Source organism: Pseudopodoces humilis, chromosome 29, assembly GCF_049639895.1.
Source record: "Pseudopodoces humilis isolate 2021_Gansu_Grassland_sample_001 chromosome 29, ASM4963989v1, whole genome shotgun sequence".
NCBI lineage: Eukaryota > Metazoa > Chordata > Aves > Passeriformes > Paridae > Pseudopodoces > Pseudopodoces humilis.
Window position 1 is genome coordinate 3692622 of NC_142228.1, and position 18407 is coordinate 3711028.

At 51.7% G+C, this 18407-nt stretch overlaps 2 protein-coding genes and 3 pseudogenes across 5 annotated transcripts; all 5 read right to left on the bottom strand.

Annotated features, from left to right (window-relative positions):
- Window positions 1-845: 845 nt before the first annotated feature.
- On the bottom strand, window positions 846-1795 carry LOC102112973 (feather keratin Cos2-2 pseudogene; annotated as a pseudogene). Its single transcript, XR_015774677.1, has 2 exons — window positions 1768-1795; window positions 846-1478 (listed from the first exon to the last, which is right to left on the bottom strand). The product of XR_015774677.1 is annotated as a feather keratin Cos2-2 pseudogene (transcript).
- Window positions 1796-9668: 7873 nt separating this feature from the next.
- LOC102113161 (feather keratin Cos1-2 pseudogene) lies at window positions 9669-10583 on the bottom strand (annotated as a pseudogene). The gene is made up of 2 exons (XR_015774681.1): window positions 10562-10583; window positions 9669-10272 (listed from the first exon to the last, which is right to left on the bottom strand). The product of XR_015774681.1 is annotated as a feather keratin Cos1-2 pseudogene (transcript).
- Window positions 10584-12023: 1440 nt separating this feature from the next.
- LOC148182475 (feather keratin Cos2-2-like) lies at window positions 12024-13036 on the bottom strand. The gene is made up of 2 exons (XM_088068142.1): window positions 13013-13036; window positions 12024-12638 (listed from the first exon to the last, which is right to left on the bottom strand). The coding sequence occupies exon 2, from the start codon at window positions 12615-12617 to the stop codon at window positions 12288-12290; it is 330 nt and encodes a 109-aa protein (XP_087924268.1). The 5' UTR covers window positions 12618-12638; window positions 13013-13036; the 3' UTR covers window positions 12024-12287.
- A 1729-nt stretch (window positions 13037-14765) lies between these two features.
- Window positions 14766-15723, bottom strand: LOC148182476 (feather keratin Cos2-2 pseudogene; annotated as a pseudogene). Its single transcript, XR_015774680.1, has 2 exons — window positions 15695-15723; window positions 14766-15392 (listed from the first exon to the last, which is right to left on the bottom strand). The product of XR_015774680.1 is annotated as a feather keratin Cos2-2 pseudogene (transcript).
- A 1430-nt stretch (window positions 15724-17153) lies between these two features.
- LOC148182477 (feather keratin Cos2-2-like) lies at window positions 17154-18171 on the bottom strand. Its single transcript, XM_088068141.1, has 2 exons — window positions 18148-18171; window positions 17154-17773 (listed from the first exon to the last, which is right to left on the bottom strand). The coding sequence occupies exon 2, from the start codon at window positions 17750-17752 to the stop codon at window positions 17423-17425; it is 330 nt and encodes a 109-aa protein (XP_087924267.1). The 5' UTR covers window positions 17753-17773; window positions 18148-18171; the 3' UTR covers window positions 17154-17422.
- Window positions 18172-18407: the final 236 nt, after the last annotated feature.

Genomic DNA, 18407 nt, shown 5'->3' on the forward strand with positions numbered 1-18407 from the left:
TTCTGAAATAGCTCAGCACTGCATCTTTGGACAGAGCTGGGCACTGCATGAGCTGAGGGCCCCTGTGAGATGTGCACCTCCTCTGCCTGTGCTTCTGTGTGCAGGCTGTGGACCCTAGACTGGGTAATGGAGGGGAGGAGAAGATAGAGATGAGGTTGTGGCTGTTTCCAGACATTGCTGTTTCCCGGCTGTTGGGAGAAAAAGGTTAAAACTGAAAGACTTGGAGAGGAGAATGATGGATTTGCACAAAGTGACCTTTTAGGTGGGAAGGCTGAGAATAACCATGTGGGAAACGTCACATATTTACTGCTGATTATCCTCTGCCTCTTTTGAGAGCTAATATAAAAGCTATCAGAACCTTAAGAGGCATTTCTCACAGACAGTCTTGAGCCTCCTGCTGGGAGAGTGAGAGATCAAAAAACTCAAAGGTCATAAAAGCACAGCATTGTGATAAACTGCACATACATGAGACCCCTTGAGATACCGGGACAGTCAGTGACCCGCCAGGATTGGACTGACCCTAATGGTGCCACTGTTCTCATTTTATGTGTTTCTGCAGCCTGGCAGTGCCTTGGGACCTTTCCATTAATGAGGTAATGAAATAAATCTACTCTTTGCATTTCAGCTGTGGTTTGGTGACTTGGACGTATCAATTCACATCAACCCACTCCTGTGAGCCTTTGGAGCCTCGCTGTTCCTGCATTGACTGCGCAGTATCCTGGTGCATTTTCCTTAGCTACAAGGGGAAAGGGCACTAAGTAAAATTAAGTGTTGGGACTCTATCTCTTATCCTGAGCAGACAGGAAGACTTTCTGTGGAAAGAAAGAGAACTTGGAGGACAAGGCTTGGATGCAAAACAACTTTATTGAGTCTAAAGAAGAAAAGGAGGTAGCTCACAGAGAGCACCAGCAGCAGCCACTAAAATGCAGTGGAGCTTCTGCAAATTGTCCATCTGCCTGTGCTAAAGAGGGAGGGAGGACAACACATCTCCACTAGGATGGCCTGGGGAGCAAAGGAAAGAAAGAAAAATAAAAGAAGGGAACAATGCCATGAAGCTCTAAAGGAAATATCCCAAAGCTCTATCTCCTGGCCAGAGCCAGGTCCTGAGTTCTTGGAGATTCTCAACTTTCCCAAAGTTGCCAGCAGATTTAGCAGGGACGACATCTGCTGCCACCATAGCAGTTGGTGATGCAGGAGATGTCAAAGCCCCCGGAGCTGATGGGCACTCCCTGAGAGCTGAGGATGCTGCCAACGGCAGCGGAGGTGGAGGATCCCACGGCAGTGTTCTGTGGGAAGGAGCTGAGGATGGGGCCGGGCAGGGTCACCAGCACAGCAGGCGGCTCAATGACGACATGGGAGCTCTGGCACTGCCTGACACAGCACTCATTGCAGCTGCTGCCCAGCGGGCAGGGGCCGCAGGGCTGGCAGCAAGGGTCGCAGGGCTTGCAGCAGGACATGGCTCGGGGTCACAGGTGCACCTGGCACAGAGGACAGGCAGAAGCAGAAAGTGGGGACACGTGAGAAGCAGCACTGCACCCAAACACCCTGCAGCCAAGGCAGCTCTTGGCTCACATTGCACTGCCTAGCTCAAAGCCCAGGAGCCACCTCAGCCACGTGCCAGCCTCTCTCACTCTGCACAAGACCTTCTCCCCCCTGTCCTCTCCCAGCAGAAGCAACTCCCAGCCCTGTGCTCCCAAATCCTGTCTCAGCTGAGACCTACAGCCAGGAAAGAGCTGCTCTTGAAGCAGCAGGAGGCTTCCTACTCACCTGATTCCTGAGGAGAAGGAGGTGAGAGAAGTGGATGAGAGAGCAGAGACTGGGGCTGCCTTTTATAGCAGTCCTGCCCTGCCTCAGGCCCAGAGGCACCTTTGTGGAAGGCATAATTTTCTGACCAGCTCATGTCAAATGTGCACCATCCCATCTAATTGGTAGGTCTGTGTCTTGGTTTCCTGCATTGCTGCCTTTTCATTTCCTGCCTAATTTTGCATGCTTTCCTATAAGAAGGGTCATTTCTTTAAGTGCTACGATGAGAGATTCAAGGATTTCCTGGGCAAAAATGACGCTGAGTGCATTTAGAATGCTCAGAACATCGGCTTGCAGCATCTTCTGTGGACAAATGTGTTCAGCTCTTCCATTCCTGTGGGGTTTTTTTGTCCAAGTTTTCAGGAAATAGGCATCAGTCTTGTGCTTCTTTCCCACATGCCCAAGGACTGCTATGTGGGAGGATATGACACATCATTTTCTCTTGCTTTTCCCATCTCTCCATGATGGTCACTCACTGTTGCCACACAGGTCTACATCTGCAGGGAAGGCTGGATCCTGTTGCTCCTGTGACAGTGCACAGAGCAAAATTATGTTGGCCTCATTTGGCTCATTCTCTTTCTGTGCAATCTCTGTGTGTCCTCTGGGAATACCAGGAATTGTCTGGGGCCTGATCCTTCTCCAAGATACCTGAGTAATTTTCTGCCCCACTTGTCCCAAGCAGAGTTCCCAGAACATATTTCTGTGCGTTCTTGACTCTTTGCTGACTCTGTGTGAGCATATAGATCTTTGCATTATTCCATGCAGGTGTGTTTGAGCACACGTGCATCGTTCTGTGCTTGGGTGACCTTTCTGAGGACATGTGCAGGTCAGAGCAGCAGGACTCTTCCCTGGATTGTTCATGATCTCAGAGAGAAACATCTCCCCTGTGACATCAGGAATGGCACTTCATATGGAATCACGGGTTCAAGCTGGCAGACAACTGGCACTGAAGTCAGCTTCTGCCTCCTGCACTCTCCATTTCTTGCTTTAAGAAAAGGGGGAAAAGCCAAGGAAGCCTGCACACTTCTGCAGGTTGTTATCGTGCAGTGGATTCCGTTCTGGTGTAATGTTGCTGGTGACCAGGGTGGGACACAGGCTCCTCCTGTCTGGGCCAATGCCAGATGTGCTTCTACAGCTCAGCAGCCTGGTGCTGACTGAGCAGGGCTGAGACCTCCCAGCAAATGGGTCATATGGATCAAAGGAATCCATATTCAGGTGTTGCTCTGCTGTGATATGTAGGACAGTTGGCTCAACCCACATAGCATAGCTGTGTGCTGCTCCCTTCCCTTTAGTGGCTGTTGAGGGTTTGAATCTTTCCTTTTGATTCTTTTTCCTCAAGGAATTTTGTCCCATAATTTGCTTGGAAACAATAATGACTGAGTACTTAAGAAAGACAAAAGAAATGGCCAAGATCAGGGGAGGAGGGCATTTGGCTGCACTTCTCTTATCTGAGGGTTTCTGGCAGAAATGCTGAGAGGTTTGGACTGGGAAAATGGAGTTAGCTCTAGTCTCTTTCACTCTTGGCATTTGGAGGGGAGACAGGCTGTGGTGCTATGGGGAGAATTTATCACCACTGCAGGGTTTTGTCTCTGCTGCCTTTTTTCTATGGTGAGTGGAGCTCTGCTCATAAGAACAGCCATTGCACTGAGACCTTATTAACACCGTACCTCACTAAAAGAGGGACTTTTCACCATAGGCTCAGTTGTCCAGAATCCTGAGCTCGCCTACCCTGTCCTGCTCAGAGATGGGCTGCCACTGTTGGGCTCCCGCCACTTCTTTTGCACTGCTCTGGGTTTTGCTGAACTGTATCCCCACACCCCCTGCCTGCAGAGACATCCCGTGGTTCCAGCTGCAGAGCTTCTGACACATCTCGTCTACCACCCCAGGAGTTTTGCTCATTCCTGCCGTTCCAGCTTGTTGCTCCCAAGAGTCCAGCTGTGGCACTGGGATCGGCTGCCCCAGGAGATTTTTGAGGCAAAGCCTCTCTTCCATCTCTTCCTGTCTCGGCCGCCATCACCGCTTGTTCCCTGAGCCCGCGCCACAGCGCCCCCTGCAGGCGCGGGGGAATCACCGCACCCGCCCTGCCCGGCCGGGAGCCACCAGCGCCCCTGCCGGACATGCCCGGAACTGCAGCCAAGGGGAAAGCGCCTGCTGCTGAGACAAGCCTGGCCCTGGTGTCTCGTTCTGTTTGGTGCTGCTGCTGGGGTGTTGCTTGTTTGAGTTGTTACACAGACTAGAAAAGAACTGTTATTCCTATTCTCATATATGTGCCTGAAAGCCCCTTAATTTCAAAATTATAATAATTCGGAGGGAAAGGATTTGCATTTTCCATTCCAAGGGAGTGTCCTGCCTCCCTTAGAAGACACTTGTCTTTCAAACCAAGATGGTGGCCTTGCTTGGAACTTTGCTTCCAGGAGGCTTCAGCCAGGTCCAACTTCTGTTGCCACAGGAGGAAGTTTCAGGCTGAAATTCCATTACTTGGCCCTGAACAGAGTCACAGCTCCAGCTGTGACACATCTGTGCCTGTATCTGGCCATGGACCTCACCAAGTTCAATTTGGACTCTGACATATGTGTGACTTCACAGCTTGACTCGGGGCTTTCCTTACCTCTACAAGCACTCCTGGTGATTGCTGGATATTGTTGAATCTTGAATACTGTCATGAGGCCTCATCCTGACCTTGACTCACTGACTTGTCTTTCCAACTTGACTCCAAACACATGTAAGACAGAAGCTCAAGGCAGAACATGAACAGTACATCATAAAGTTTTTGCATGTTTTCAGATCTGGGACTTAACTGGGATTTTGGAGAAAGCTGGGGTAGGTTTCCTGTCTGTGGTGTACAGTGGATGTGCAGAACAGAGGGCAAAATTGCGACCCTGAACTCCATAAATGCAGACTTTTGTTGCCTTAGGGATCTGCCAGGAAGAATCCTTTGGTAAAGTGCCCTGTGGGTTCAAAGAGTCCCAGGGAGAATGCAATATACCACGGTTCAGATCTCCAGATAATAACATTATGGAAATGACCGTAACTAGCTCCATCTGTTCAACTTGGCAGAGACATGATGTAGATCTACTAAGGACTTTAGGCTGTTGTATTTTTTTGAGAATTTATTTTCAAATCTTACAGCATAATATCTTATTTTGAGATTTTTTCAAAGTTGCATATGCCCTTTATTGAAGCCAAAATGTTTTCCTGTTGAATTTTAAATGTAATAAATTATATTTATTTTATACTCTATTAAATCAGCCTGAACTGGTTCTTTCCTTCTGAATTGTTTACTCACCTAAATTTGCTTTATACTTCCTTGTACCCCCTGTTATATGAAAAGATTTTTGCTACAGTGAGAAGGTTACAAGATCCCAAGCACTGTCCCCATGTTTTACAAAGCCAGATCCAGACAGCTAAAGAATGGACTCAGTGCTGGCCAAGCCTGAACTTCTCAGTGGCACTGGTCAAGCCTTCATGAAAACATATAAGAAAAGGCAAAACACTGCACAGGAAGTGTGGGATGAAGAAAAACAGAACCAGTGGGTTACATTAAAAATCCAGGAAACTCAAGGCTCAGAGAAGAAGATGGAGGAGGTATGTCTGGTGATGGGATGGAGATTCCGTGCAGCCCGTGGGAGGCATGATTCCTGCAGTGCATGGAAGACCCACGCCAGACCAGATTGAAATCTGCAGCAGGAGTGTGGCCCCTGGAACAGCCTTACCCAGAAGGACTGCAGCCCGTGGACAGGATTCTCATGGGAGCAGATCTTGAAAGACTTCAGGCTGTGGGATGGTGTAGCAGGGCATCTTACCCCCCATAACAGTTTATCTGTTTTTGGTTAACTGGTCAGATAACTCAAACAGGACAAGCGCTCCTGTTGAGAGTTATTTGGGTCTCATGGGCCACAGCAAGCTTCCACAAAACAGAAATCTTCTGTACATTTCATGGAAATGTGTGGAGTTTCTCCTGTGAGTAGGAACACTGCTTTGTGATTACTCCCATGGAGTTAAGTAAAGGAATATGTACAATATCATCATTTATGTGGTAAATTGCATTTAACTGCTAACCAATTCGATTTCTTTTTCTAGCTTTAGTACCTTGATATAGTGCACTGTTTTATGTTATGCTGTAATCTACTAGTAGTGCTTTAATTTAATACCTTGTAGTAAGTAATTCTGATTAAGACCTTTCATCTGCCATTTTTTGTCTGTTCATTTGTCTTAATAAATAACTCATCTTTCATAAATATATCTGATTTGCCATTGTTAGAACTTGTGGGACAAAGTGGCAAAACTTCAGCTGTTGATAGTCTAAGGCTAAGATAAGATCCAGCCCCCCCTGGACTCCTCTCTCTGAGAAGGGCTTTAGAGAACAAGGGGGGGTCTTCTTGGCACCTTGTGACTCAGTGGCCAGGCTTCTTTAATAAACTGTCTGAAACTCTCACTCCACCTGAGACAGATCAGCTCACATTGGAGCAGGGAAAAATGGGGGGAGGAAGGAAGGACAGAAAGGGACAGTTGCGTTCTTCCCTTTATGTTGAATAATTTTTATTCTGAAATCTTTCCTCTTCTCTTTCCCAGGCACTGACCAGGCACCCCCTATTGTACTTCTCCTGATGTTTCTTGCACTAGACCTCTCTGGTGGCACTCAACCTCCATATTTCTGTCTCTCCAAATTTCTTGCACAGTGAGCCTGATGGGAGTCCCTGTTAAGAAGGGGAGGTAATTTTGATCAAGTGTAGTTAAAACTTGTTTACAGACACAGTGGTATGAATGCCCAAATATTCTCCTTGAGAGGCATTTGACAATTCCTTCATGCTTGGGGATGGCTTCAAATACCTGAGCACTAATTACATGAAACATTAAAGCTTTCTAGTGGCTCTTCCCAGGGATTCTGAGGCCACCCAGGGCTCCTCCACATGAAGCAGTGTCTCAATATTGTACTCCCATGGCTGAAGAGGGTGGTGTTTCCGGAACAAGCAGACTCCCCACTGCCTGCAACTCTTGAGACTAAGGCAGCAGAAATGATGCTGGGTTCATGATACTTCAGTGATGTGCTTTGAGATCCCACTATCTCCAAATTGCTCGGTTGCACCATTGTCATGAAAAAGAAAATCTGCTTCCTGCAAGCCCTTGTCACGTGTACATTGGTTTTGGGGTCATCTTGGCCCACATGGTTCTCCAGATGACTGGCCCTTCTACACCAGAAAAGGCATCACTTAATCCAAGTCCCTTGATGTGGCCTCTGCTGATCCTGATCCGGCAGCCGCTCCCACCCTGTTGTGTGTGTCAGAGATGACCAAAGGCTGAAGAACATGTGCTGAGGAAAGTGTCCTGGTTTAAAAGAGAGCTGTTTTCCAAGGAAGGTGGGGAGGTTCCTGAAATGGAAAAATGTCACCCTCCCTCCAAATTGTTATAGCTTTGAAATTACTTTCAGGCAAAGATATGGGAAAAGGAAAGCAGTTCTTTACTAGACTATGCATATACATATATATATATATAAACACACACATATAAAAAGACAGACAAGCAACAACAACAGCAGCAACACAAACAAGAACTAAATTCCCAGTAGTAGCCTTTTCCTACCCATGAAGCACTTCCCCCTTTGGTGTAGTTACGACCACAACCAGAAGGGAGCACTGAGCAGCTCCAGTGACTCCCTGCAGCTTCAGGGCTGTTCCGATGCAAGATCCAGACCATCCTGGTTGTGATGGTGGTTCAGATGAGGGAAAGAGAAGAAGAGTTGACTCCTCCGGCACCCATGTGAGCAGTGATCGGTCTTTGGCACCGTTAATGACAGCTGGTACATGCTGGGAAGGGAGGCAGGGCTTAATCACAATGTCGAACTACCCTACAGAGAAAAGATCCAGCAGGAGTGTTGCTCTGGCTCCAGGCAACGCTTCCTGGGGTGGCTCAAGGGGAAAAGGGGGGAAGGTACAACTCCTGCCAGGCATCCAGGTGGACCATGTTGGTCTCTTAGTGTTCCTCTCTTGAAAGCAAAAGGACTCACAAGTTGGCAATAGGCAGAGCTCCATGGCAGTGTTTTAAAAAATTGTGGCACAGGAGAGGTTCAAGGCAAAGAAGCACCACATGACCATCTCTACTCCCAACCCAGCAAGGACAGAACTAACCCCAGCTAACAAACTGCCAAAACCTACACCACTTCACTTCTCCACCCCCCACTCTTTCCCCCCTCCGACACACAGAACAGTTCCCACAGTATGCCAAAGCACATGGCCATGTCTTTAGTCTCTTGATCACTGTCCATTCATCATCTCCCTGGCACCAAATTGGAAGAAAATTCCCTGAGAGAATAAAAACTCTAAAAACCTAACCCTCAACAGAAAGACTGAAAGAATGCAGTCTTTTCTCCCTGAAGAATGGCAGGCTTGGAGAGGACCTCATAACAGTATTTTAGTAATGAAATGGGATCTCCCCATGAGGTAGATGAGGACTGAGACTTTCCCAGCACAATCATAGAGTCTTGGAATCATAGAAGATGCTGAGTTGGAGGGGACCCATCAGGAGCATCATGTCCAGCTCCTGGCCCTGCACAGGACACCTCCAAGACTCCCACCAAGTACCTGAGAGTGTTGTCCAAACACTTCTTGAGCTCTGTCAGGTTTGGTGCTGAGACCACTTTCCTGGGGACCCTCTTCCAGTGCTCAGCCACCAAAAACCCTCTGGGTGAAGAACCTTTTCCTGATATACAGCCTAAACCTGGCCTACTTCAGCTCCAGCCATTTCCTCAAATTCTGTCACTGATCATGAGAGTGAAGAGTTTGGTTCTTGCCCCTCTGCTGCCCCTCGGAAGGATGTTGAATACCACAATGAGGTCTGACCTCAGTCTCATCTTCTCCTGGCTGAATGGGCCAAGTGACCTCAGCCACTCCTCATTTGATCCCTTCAGACCCTTCTCCATCCTTGTGGCCTGCCTTGGTCACTCTCTAGTAGCTCATAGTCTTTTTAATGTTGTGGTTCTCAAAAGGAGCCATGTGGAGGGGTCATACATACAGTGAAGCAGAGCTAGAGATGGTTTGGTTCTGGCAACTGAGACCAGTGCTTGGGCAACAGGTCTCACTTGGAGCAGTGTGGTTTTGGGACAGAGCAAGATGTACCAGCACCCTACGAGATGGACAAAGCCTCTGGAGATCTAGGAAGGAGGAACATGTGTGGAAGGTCACATGCATCACAGAATGCTATGAACCTGAGCTGGTATTTGGAGCACAGCAATGGCTTCAGGAGTTCGTTTTCTGCACCCAAGAGAACATGGATACCCAGGGAATGATATTTGGAAAACTGACTGGGGCTGAAGGCCAAGGACTAAAAAGAAATTTTCAAGTACAGATGAAAACATTCCTAACTGTTCCCATTAGCAGTGAAGGCACAAGTCATTTGCACAGGGAAGACGGACACCTGAAACAAAACATCAGATATTTTTGTAGATGATGGAGACTTCATGGGATGGAGACTTCACTCCATAGATTGAGAATCCTAACTTGTGACCCACCTGAGCCCTGTGTGTCTGGGCAGCAGCTGGCTCCTGCCAAGTGCTGAGGACTGTGTGAGGTTTAGGTCCCTTCTGCTTGTTCCCATGTGTGCTGGCCACAGACCCTAGGCCAGGTAATGAAGGAAGGATAGGAAGAGATGAGGTTGTGGGTTGTCCCCAGGTGGTTGTTTCCCACCCCTCCTTTGGAGCCAAAGTCTCCATGATGGCCTTTGGCTGCCAAGTAGCTCGAAGGGAAAAGGGGTCAAAGTAAAATCCACTGCAGTGAGCCCCACATATTGCTTTCCTGTTTCGTTGAGCAGACTGCAGGAGTTGCCAAAAAATAATAGACTACTCAAAGGCTGAGGCTTGAATGCAGCATAATTTTAATAAGTTCAAAGAAGATGTCTCACAGAGAGTACCAGGACCAGCCATTAAGAAGGAGCTCCGAAGTGGCGCTCTTTACACTGCTCTGCAGAGAAAGGAAAGGTGACAGGTACACACTAGACGGCCTGGTGAGAGAGGGACAGAAAAAGAGAGGACAGTAGAAGGAAGTGATGGTCCAAAGCCCAAAATACAATGCCCTGAAGCACTATCTCTTGCACAAAAACATGCTTTGAGGCCTTGGAGGCTCTTAACTGTGGATGTTGTCAGCAGATTTAGCAGGGACGACATCTGCTGCCACCAAAGCAGTTGGTGATGCAGGAGATGTCAAAGCCCCCAGAGCTGATGGGCACTCCCTGAGAGCTGAGGATGCTGCCAACGGCAGCGGAGGTGGAGGATCCCACGGCGGTGTTCTGTGGGAAGGAGCTGAGGATGGGGCCGGGCAGGGTCACCAGCACAGCAGGCGGCTCAATGACGACATGGGAGCTCTGGCACTGCCTGACACAGCACTCATTGCAGCTGCTGCCCAGCGGGCAGGGGCCGCAGGGCTGGCAGCAAGGGTCACAGGGCCGGCAGCAGGACATGGCTCGGGGTCACAGGTGCACCTGACACAGAGGACAGGCAGAAGCAGAAAGTGGGGACACGTGAGAAGCAGCACTGCACCCAAACACCCTGCAGCCAAGGCAGCTCTTGGCTCACATTGCACTGCCTAGCTCAAAGCCCAGGAGCCACCTCAGCCAAGTGCCAGCCTCTCACTGTCTGCACAAGACCTTCTCCCCCCTGCCCTCTCCCAGCAGAAGCAACTCCCAGCCCTGTGCTCCCAAATCCCATCTCAGCTGAGACTTACAGCCAGGAAAGAGCTGCTCTTGAAGCAGCAGGAGGCTTCCTACTCACCTGATTCCTGAGGAGAAGGAGGTGAGAGAAGTGGATGAGAGAGCAGAGACTGGGGCTGCCTTTTATAGCAGTCCTGCCCTGCCTCAGGCCCAGAGGCACCTTTGTGGAAGGCATAATTTTCTGACCAGCTCATGTCAAATGTGCACCATCCCAGCTAATGGTAGGGGCTGTGTCCTGGTTTCCTGCACTGCGGCCTCTATTTCCTGGCTTCTGCCGTCTGCGTTCCAATCTGGAGAGTTCTGTTGAGGGCCATGATGAGAGGCCCAAGAATTTCCAGGATATAACCACGTCACACTCGGCCGAATGCTCGCATCATGCTCTGGTGGCATTCCATGCAGGCACATGACACAAACCCGTGTCATTCCTGTGGTTTTCTTTGTGGCAAAATTCTCAGGGCATCACTCTCATTCTTCCTGTATACCTGCCCATCTCTCCCTCACCTCTCGGTGACGTCCCATGAGTTTTGACGTGCAGCCTGTTTGCCTGGCCCAATCTGTAAGTGGATTAGGGACATCAGGTATCCTTTGCGGTCTGCTTTCCCCTCTAATACATGTCCCTTTGGCCAACAGTCCCTGGCGCGTTTCTGCAGCTCGTTCCTGCTCTTGCCCCGGGCTGGATTACCAGCTGTGCCCGGTGGAGCTTGGCTGGATGGATGGTGCCCAGCAAGGCGCTCTATCCTTCCCCCTCCTCCCGTGGGCAGAGAAGATAAAATAAAGCAAACCAGAAACCAGCTTGAAGCTTGGTAGAAGTCAGTTTGCCCAAGAAAATGTGAGAGCTTATGCATGTGGAAATACTCTGGGAAAAAGAAAAGAATTTCATCTCCTCCTTCCCACAGGAAGTAGGGGCTGGCCACTTCCCTGGGTGCAGGCCTTCCTCATGTGTCCTGGTTGCTCACAAAGGCAAACTTTGTAAGTAAGGCTGCAGGAATGGGCTCTGTGAGAAGAGTGCAGTGGCTCCTGCCATGTCTGACTGAGTCATCTCTGCACCTGTGTGCAGAGGGGACTCAGTCCAGCCCAACACAGAGCACATTTGTCACACTGCTGATGTCTCTCTGCAGGCAGATTTCATTGGCAATGGTTTGGGTTGGAAGACAACTTGAAGAGCATTTCTTTCCACTCCTCCTGCCCTCAACAGATGGGCACTGATGCCAGCCACTAAAGCGGCTTGCTGAAAGCTGTGTCCAGCCTGCTCTTGCACACTTCCCGCCTTGAGGCATCCAAAACCTTTCTGGGCAAGGTATTACAATGCCTCAGCACCCTCAGACAGAGGGACATCTTTCCCAGCTCCAAGGGAAAGGGAACATGGATAGTTGCAGTGCAGGGATTGTAATGCTGGGATTCCTCCACCTTGTTTCTCATCACGAATCTGCAAGTGATGTCACAGAAAGAAGGGGAAATCAGAAGCCGAGGTTTGAATGCAAAAACAATTTTATTGAGTCAAAAGAAGACAAGGAGGAGGCTCACAGAGGGCACCAGGAGCAGCCACTATGACGCCCCAGTGATTTCTGACATCCTGGCCTGCAGAGGAAAAAAAGTGCCAGAGGTGTCACTAGGCCGTCCATGAGTGGCGGTGACAAGAAAGGAATGGAACAGGAAAATGAGAGCAAGAGAAGAAGGAAAGAATAGTGCAAAGCTCTAAATCCAATGTCTTAAATTTCTGACTTCATTCCAGCTCCATGTTGTGAGGTCTTGGAGGTTCTGGCCCAAGGATATTGGCGGCAGCGTCTTTAGCAAGGACGACAACATCTGCTGCCACCGTAGCAGTTGGTGATGCAGGAGATGTCAAAGCCCCCGGAGCTGATGGGCACTCCCTGAGAGCTGAGGATGCTGCCAACGGCAGCGGAGGTGGAGGATCCCACGGCGGTGTTCTGTGGGAAGGAGCTGAGGATGGGGCCGGGCAGGGTCACCAGCACAGCAGGCGGCTCAATGACGACATGGGAGCTCTGGCACTGCCTGACACAGCACTCATTGCAGCTGCTGCCCAGCGGGCAGGGGCCGCAGGACTGGCAGCAAGGGTTGCAGGGCTGGCACTGCTGGCACTTCTCAGGGCAGGACATGTCTGGAGCCTGGCGCTGCACCTGGCGCAGAGGGCAGGGAGGGAGCAGAGCACACGCACACCTGAGACACAGCCCGCAAGGCACCCCCAGCAAGACAAGGCCCCTGCTGCCCGTGGAGCTCCAGGCTGTGCCGCCCCAAACTGGGGATCCTTTGCCTGAGCCCAGCTCGCTCCTTCCGAGCTCAGCCTGGCCCAGCCTTGCTCCTGCCCAACCTGCATGAAAATCAGCACCTCAGCCCAGCCTCAGCCTCTGGCCAGAACACACGGCCTGCCCTCTGCCCACACCTCCGCCACCATGGCAGAACAGCCCCAGAAGAAGAAGGAGCAGGAACAAGGGCTGGAAAGCTCAGTGCTGTGTCCTGGAGAGGGTGCAGGAGAAAGGGACTTGCAACTCACCTGTTTCCCAAGGAGAAGGAGGAGACAGAAGTGGTTGAGAGAGCCACCAGTTAAGCTGCCTTTTATCCTGGCCCCACACTGCCTCAGGGCCCACATTCCTTGCTGAATAAGTGAGGAAATCCCTGTATGAGCCCAAGGAATGGAAAGATCTCAGGGAATGCTATGTCATGTGTTGCTGTTTCCCTCTACAATGACTTTGCAGTTCCTGGCTTCAGGAATCATTGCTGCTCCCTCAAAGACATCTCTTTGGAGTGCTGGCATGTGAGATCCCAGGTTTCCTGGGGGCACGGATGTGTCAGTGTGGTCAGAGGTCATGAAGTCAGTGTGGAAGGGATCTTGAGGAGGCAGGTGATGCCAGCCTGGGGCATTCTGGTGGAGATTTATCATGCTGCCAGATTTTTGTAATTCCTGATGACTGGAAGGGCCTCATCTGCGGCCAGCCCTCCAGTCTTTTCCTCACCACCTAACGGCTCCACATTATGATTCGTCATCTGAATCAAAACTCTTTGCCCTCTTCCTCCTTATCCTGCACAATCCTTGAGGCGCCTGTGGCACTGCAGCCTGAGCATCCGTCCTGCTGTGTGTGCTCAGAATTTGCTGTGGACGGGAGCTCCCCATCATCTCCTCAGTCACATCCCTTCCTGTGGCCTCTGCCCCATGTGCTCCCGCGCAATGCTGCGCGTGGGAGTGTGGCTGTGCCCCGGTGTGTGCGAGTGTCTGCACATGCCTGTGCTCGTGCTCTCGTGGGAACAGCCCCGGAGCGCCTGTGGCCTGCACGGGGATGGTTGTGCTCAGGGCAGGGCACTTGTGTGCAGCCCCCGTGGCCGTGTGCCTGTGCCCGTGTGCTGGGCTCTGTGCGTCTGGGCTCATCTCTGTGCACACCTGGGCAGGCTGGCAATGTGCCAGTGCCCCTGTGTGTGCCCACAGCTGTGCCTGAGCTGGCCTCTCAGCCCACCCCTTGCAAGCCCCGCAGGGACTGCCCTGCCCAGCAGTGCCAGCCACGCACACACACTCAGCCCCAGTTCCTGACCTGCTGGAGCCTGGAGAGGCCCACAGCACTCCCGTCTCACTGAGGACAATCCCCAACCCAGGCCATCCCTTTCATGCCATGTCCATGCAGCCTTGTGGCACGGAGCTGTTTCCCAGGCTCCTTGCTCCAGCCTCATGGAGAAGCTTTGAGCTTCCAGGGTTCTGGTGGCTCTGTGGGGATGGGGGAGTCCCGTGGCCTTTGTCCTGAGCCAGGAGCTATGGGAAAATGATGATGTCAGAGAGAACGAGGCACGTGGAGACAAACTTTTGACGGTGTCTGGGAGGTGGAGGCTGGAAAATGGCAGAGTTTCTCCTCTCCCACACCCAGAAGGTGAAAGAGTGGCAGCCTGCAACACAGTGGGAGGATAGTTTTGGTTCTGTCCTCCCACTGAGTTGATCCCATGAAACACCTGAGCTCCGTCTGTGTGGTTGGAAGCTGAGCAGAAATCTAATGTGAGGGAGGTGTGTAAAGAGAGGGGGCTGTGGGGCATACCCAGGCACTGCTGTTTCCCATTGCCTCTTGTGTGACCTTCTGACATCATCTTCTCCTGATTGGAAGCTCTTTTGGGGAAGACAGGGTTTGTGACCTCCAATGGAAGCGGCAGAAAGTAAACTCCACTATGGAGTCTCCACGTTCGGCTGCCTCCACCTTTTGTCGTGAGCTGAGTGCAAGAGTTCCCACACAAGGAAGGAGGAAGCTGAGGGCCAGGATTGGATGCAAAAGTATTTTATTGATTCTAAGGAAGAAAAGGAGGTAGATCCAAGGGGACACAGGAGCAGCCACTGGAGTGCAGTGGGGGTGTCCATTTGCCTGGCCTGAAGGGGGACAGAGGGAGGCAAACAGGTCCCACTGGGCTGGCATTGGGTGGTGCTGAGAGGAAAGGAAGGGAAGGGAAGAGCGTTGAAGAAAATAACAGTAAACCAAGGGCAGAAAACCATTCTGCCTAAGATCCATCTTCAGTGCAGCTCCACGTTCTGAGGTCGGGAAGGTTCTGGCCCAAGGATGTTGCCAGCAGATTTAACAGGGAGGACAACATCTGCTGCCACCGTAGCAGTTGGTGATGCAGGAGATATCAAAGCCCCCGGAGCTGATGGGCACTCCACTACAGCTGAGGATGCTGCCAACGGCAGCGGAGGTGGAGGATCCCACGGCGGTGTTCTGTGGGAAGGAGCTGAGGATGGGGCCGGGCAGGGTCACCAGCACAGCAGGCGGCTCAATGACGACATGGGAGCTCTGGCACTGCCTGACACAGCACTCATTGCAGCTGCTGCCCAGCGGGCAGGGGCCACAGGGCTGGCAGCAAGGGTCGCAGGGCTTGCAGCAGGACATGGCTCGGGGTCACAGGTGCACCTGGCACAGAGGACAGGCAGAAGCAGAAAGTGGGGACACGTGAGAAGCAGCACTGCACCCAAACACCCTGCAGCCAAGGCAGCTCTTGGCTCACATTGCACTGCCCAGCTCAAAGCCCAGGAGCCACCTCAGCCAAGTGCCAGCCTCTCACTGTCTGCACAAGACCTTCTCCCCCCTGCCCTCTCCCAGCAGAAGCAACTCCCAGCCCTGTGCTCCCAAATCCCGTCTCAGCTGAGACCTACAGCCAGGTAGGTCTCTTGAAGCAGCAGGAGCAGCAGCAGGAGCAGGATCTTCCCACTCACCTGAGGATTCCTGAGGAGAAGGAGGTGAGAGAAGTGGATGAGAGAGCAGAGACTGGGGCTGCCTTTTATAGCAGTCCTGCCCTGCCTCAGGCCCAGAGGCACCTTTGTGGAAGGCATAATTTTCTGACCAGCTCATGTCAAATGTGCACCATCCCAGCTAATGGTAGGGGCTGTGTCCTGGTTTCCTGCACTGCGGCCTCTATTTCCTGGCTTCTGCCGTCTGCGTTCCAATCTGGAGAGTTCTGTTGAGGGCCATGATGAGAGGCCCAAGAATTTCCAGGATATAACCACGTCACACTCGGCCGAATGCTCGCATCATGCTCTGGTGGCATTCCATGCAGGCACATGACACAAACCCGTGTCATTCCTGTGGTTTTCTTTGTGGCAAAATTCTCAGGGCATCACTCTCATTCTTCCTGTATACCTGCCCATCTCTCCCTCACCTCTCGGTGACGTCCCATGAGTTTTGACGTGCAGCCTGTTTGCCTGGCCCAATCTGTAAGTGGATTAGGGACATCAGGTATCCTTTGCGGTCTGCTTTCCCCTCTAATACATGTCCCTTTGGCCAACAGTCCCTGGCGCGTTTCTGCAGCTCGTTCCTGCTCTTGTCCCGGGCTGGATTACCAGCTGTGCCCGGTGGAGCTTGGCTGGATGGATGGTGCCCAGCAAGGCGCTCTATCCTTCCCCCTCCTCCCGTGGGCAGAGAAGATAAAATAAAGCAAACCAGAAACCAGCTTGAAGCTTGGTAGAAGTCAGTTTGCCCAAGAAAATGTGAGAGCTTATGCATGTGGAAATACTCTGGGAAAAAGAAAAGAATTTCATCTCCTCCTTCCCACAGGAAGTAGGGGCTGGCCACTTCCCTGGGTGCAGGCCTTCCTCATGTGTCCTGGTTGCTCACAAAGGCAAACTTTGTAAGTAAGGCTGCAGGAATGGGCTCTGTGAGAAGAGTGCAGTGGCTCCTGCCATGTCTGACTGAGTCATCTCTGCACCTGTGTGCAGAGGGGACTCAGTCCAGCCCAACACAGAGCACATTTGTCACACTGCTGATGTCTCTCTGCAGGCAGATTTCATTGGCAATGGTTTGGGTTGGAAGACAACTTGAAGAGCATTTCTTTCCACTCCTCCTGCCCTCAACAGATGGGCACTGATGCCAGCCACTAAAGCGGCTTGCTGAAAGCTGTGTCCAGCCTGCTCTTGCACACTTCCCGCCTTGAGGCATCCAAAACCTTTCTGGGCAAGGTATTACAATGCCTCAGCACCCTCAGACAGAGGGACATCTTTCCCAGCTCCAAGGGAAAGGGAACATGGATAGTTGCAGTGCAGGGATTGTAATGCTGGGATTCCTCCACCTTGTTTCTCATCACGAATCCACAAGTGATGTCACAGAAAGAAGGGGAAATCAGAAGCCGAGGTTTGAATGCAAAAACAATTTTATTGAGTCAAAAGAAGACAAGGAGGAGGCTCACAGAGGGCACCAGGAGCAGCCACTATGACGCCCCAGTGATTTCTGACATCCTGGCCTGCAGAGGAAAAAAGTGCCAGAGGTGTCACTAGGCCGTCCATGAGTGGCGGTGACAAGAAAGGAATGGAACAGGAAAATGAGAGCAAGAGAAGAAGGAAAGAATAGTGCAAAGCTCTAAATCCAATGTCTTAAATTTCTGACTTCATTCCAGCTCCATGTTGTGAGGTCTTGGAGGTTCTGGCCCAAGGATATTGGCGGCAGCGTCTTTAGCAAGGACGACAACATCTGCTGCCACCGTAGCAGTTGGTGATGCAGGAGATGTCAAAGCCCCCGGAGCTGATGGGCACTCCCTGAGAGCTGAGGATGCTGCCAACGGCAGCGGAGGTGGAGGATCCCACGGCGGTGTTCTGTGGGAAGGAGCTGAGGATGGGGCCGGGCAGGGTCACCAGCACAGCAGGCGGCTCAATGACGACATGGGAGCTCTGGCACTGCCTGACACAGCACTCATTGCAGCTGCTGCCCAGCGGGCAGGGGCCGCAGGACTGGCAGCAAGGGTTGCAGGGCTGGCACTGCTGGCACTTCTCAGGGCAGGACATGTCTGGAGCCTGGCGCTGCACCTGGCGCAGAGGGCAGGGAGGGAGCAGAGCACACGCACACCTGAGACACAGCCCGCAAGGCACCCCCAGCAAGACAAGGCCCCTGCTGCCCGTGGAGCTCCAGGCTGTGCCGCCCCAAACTGGGGATCCTTTGCCTGAGCCCAGCTCGCTCCTTCCGAGCTCAGCCTGGCCCAGCCTTGCTCCTGCCCAACCTGCATGAAAATCAGCACCTCAGCCCAGCCTCAGCCTCTGGCCAGAACACACGGCCTGCCCTCTGCCCACACCTCCGCCACCATGGCAGAACAGCCCCAGAAGAAGAAGGAGCAGGAACAAGGGCTGGAAAGCTCAGTGCTGTGTCCTGGAGAGGGTGCAGGAGAAAGGGACTTGCAACTCACCTGTTTCCCAAGGAGAAGGAGGAGACAGAAGTGGTTGAGAGAGCCACCAGTTAGGCTGCCTTTTATCCTGGCCCCACACTGCCTCAGGGCCCACATTCCTTGCTGAATAAGTGAGGAAATCCCTGTATGAGCCCAAGGAATGGAAAGATCTCAGGGAATGCTATGTCATGTGTTGCTGTTTCCCTCTACAATGACTTTGCAGTTCCTGGCTTCAGGAATCATTGCTGCTCCCTCAAAGACATCTCTTTGGAGTGCTGGCA

Coding starts and splice junctions, on each gene's coding strand:
- LOC148182475 (XM_088068142.1), bottom strand. CDS start 12,617: ATGTCCTGCCCTGAGAAGTGCCAGCAGTGCCAGCCCTGCAACCCTTGC.
- LOC148182477 (XM_088068141.1), bottom strand. CDS start 17,752: ATGTCCTGCCCTGAGAAGTGCCAGCAGTGCCAGCCCTGCAACCCTTGC.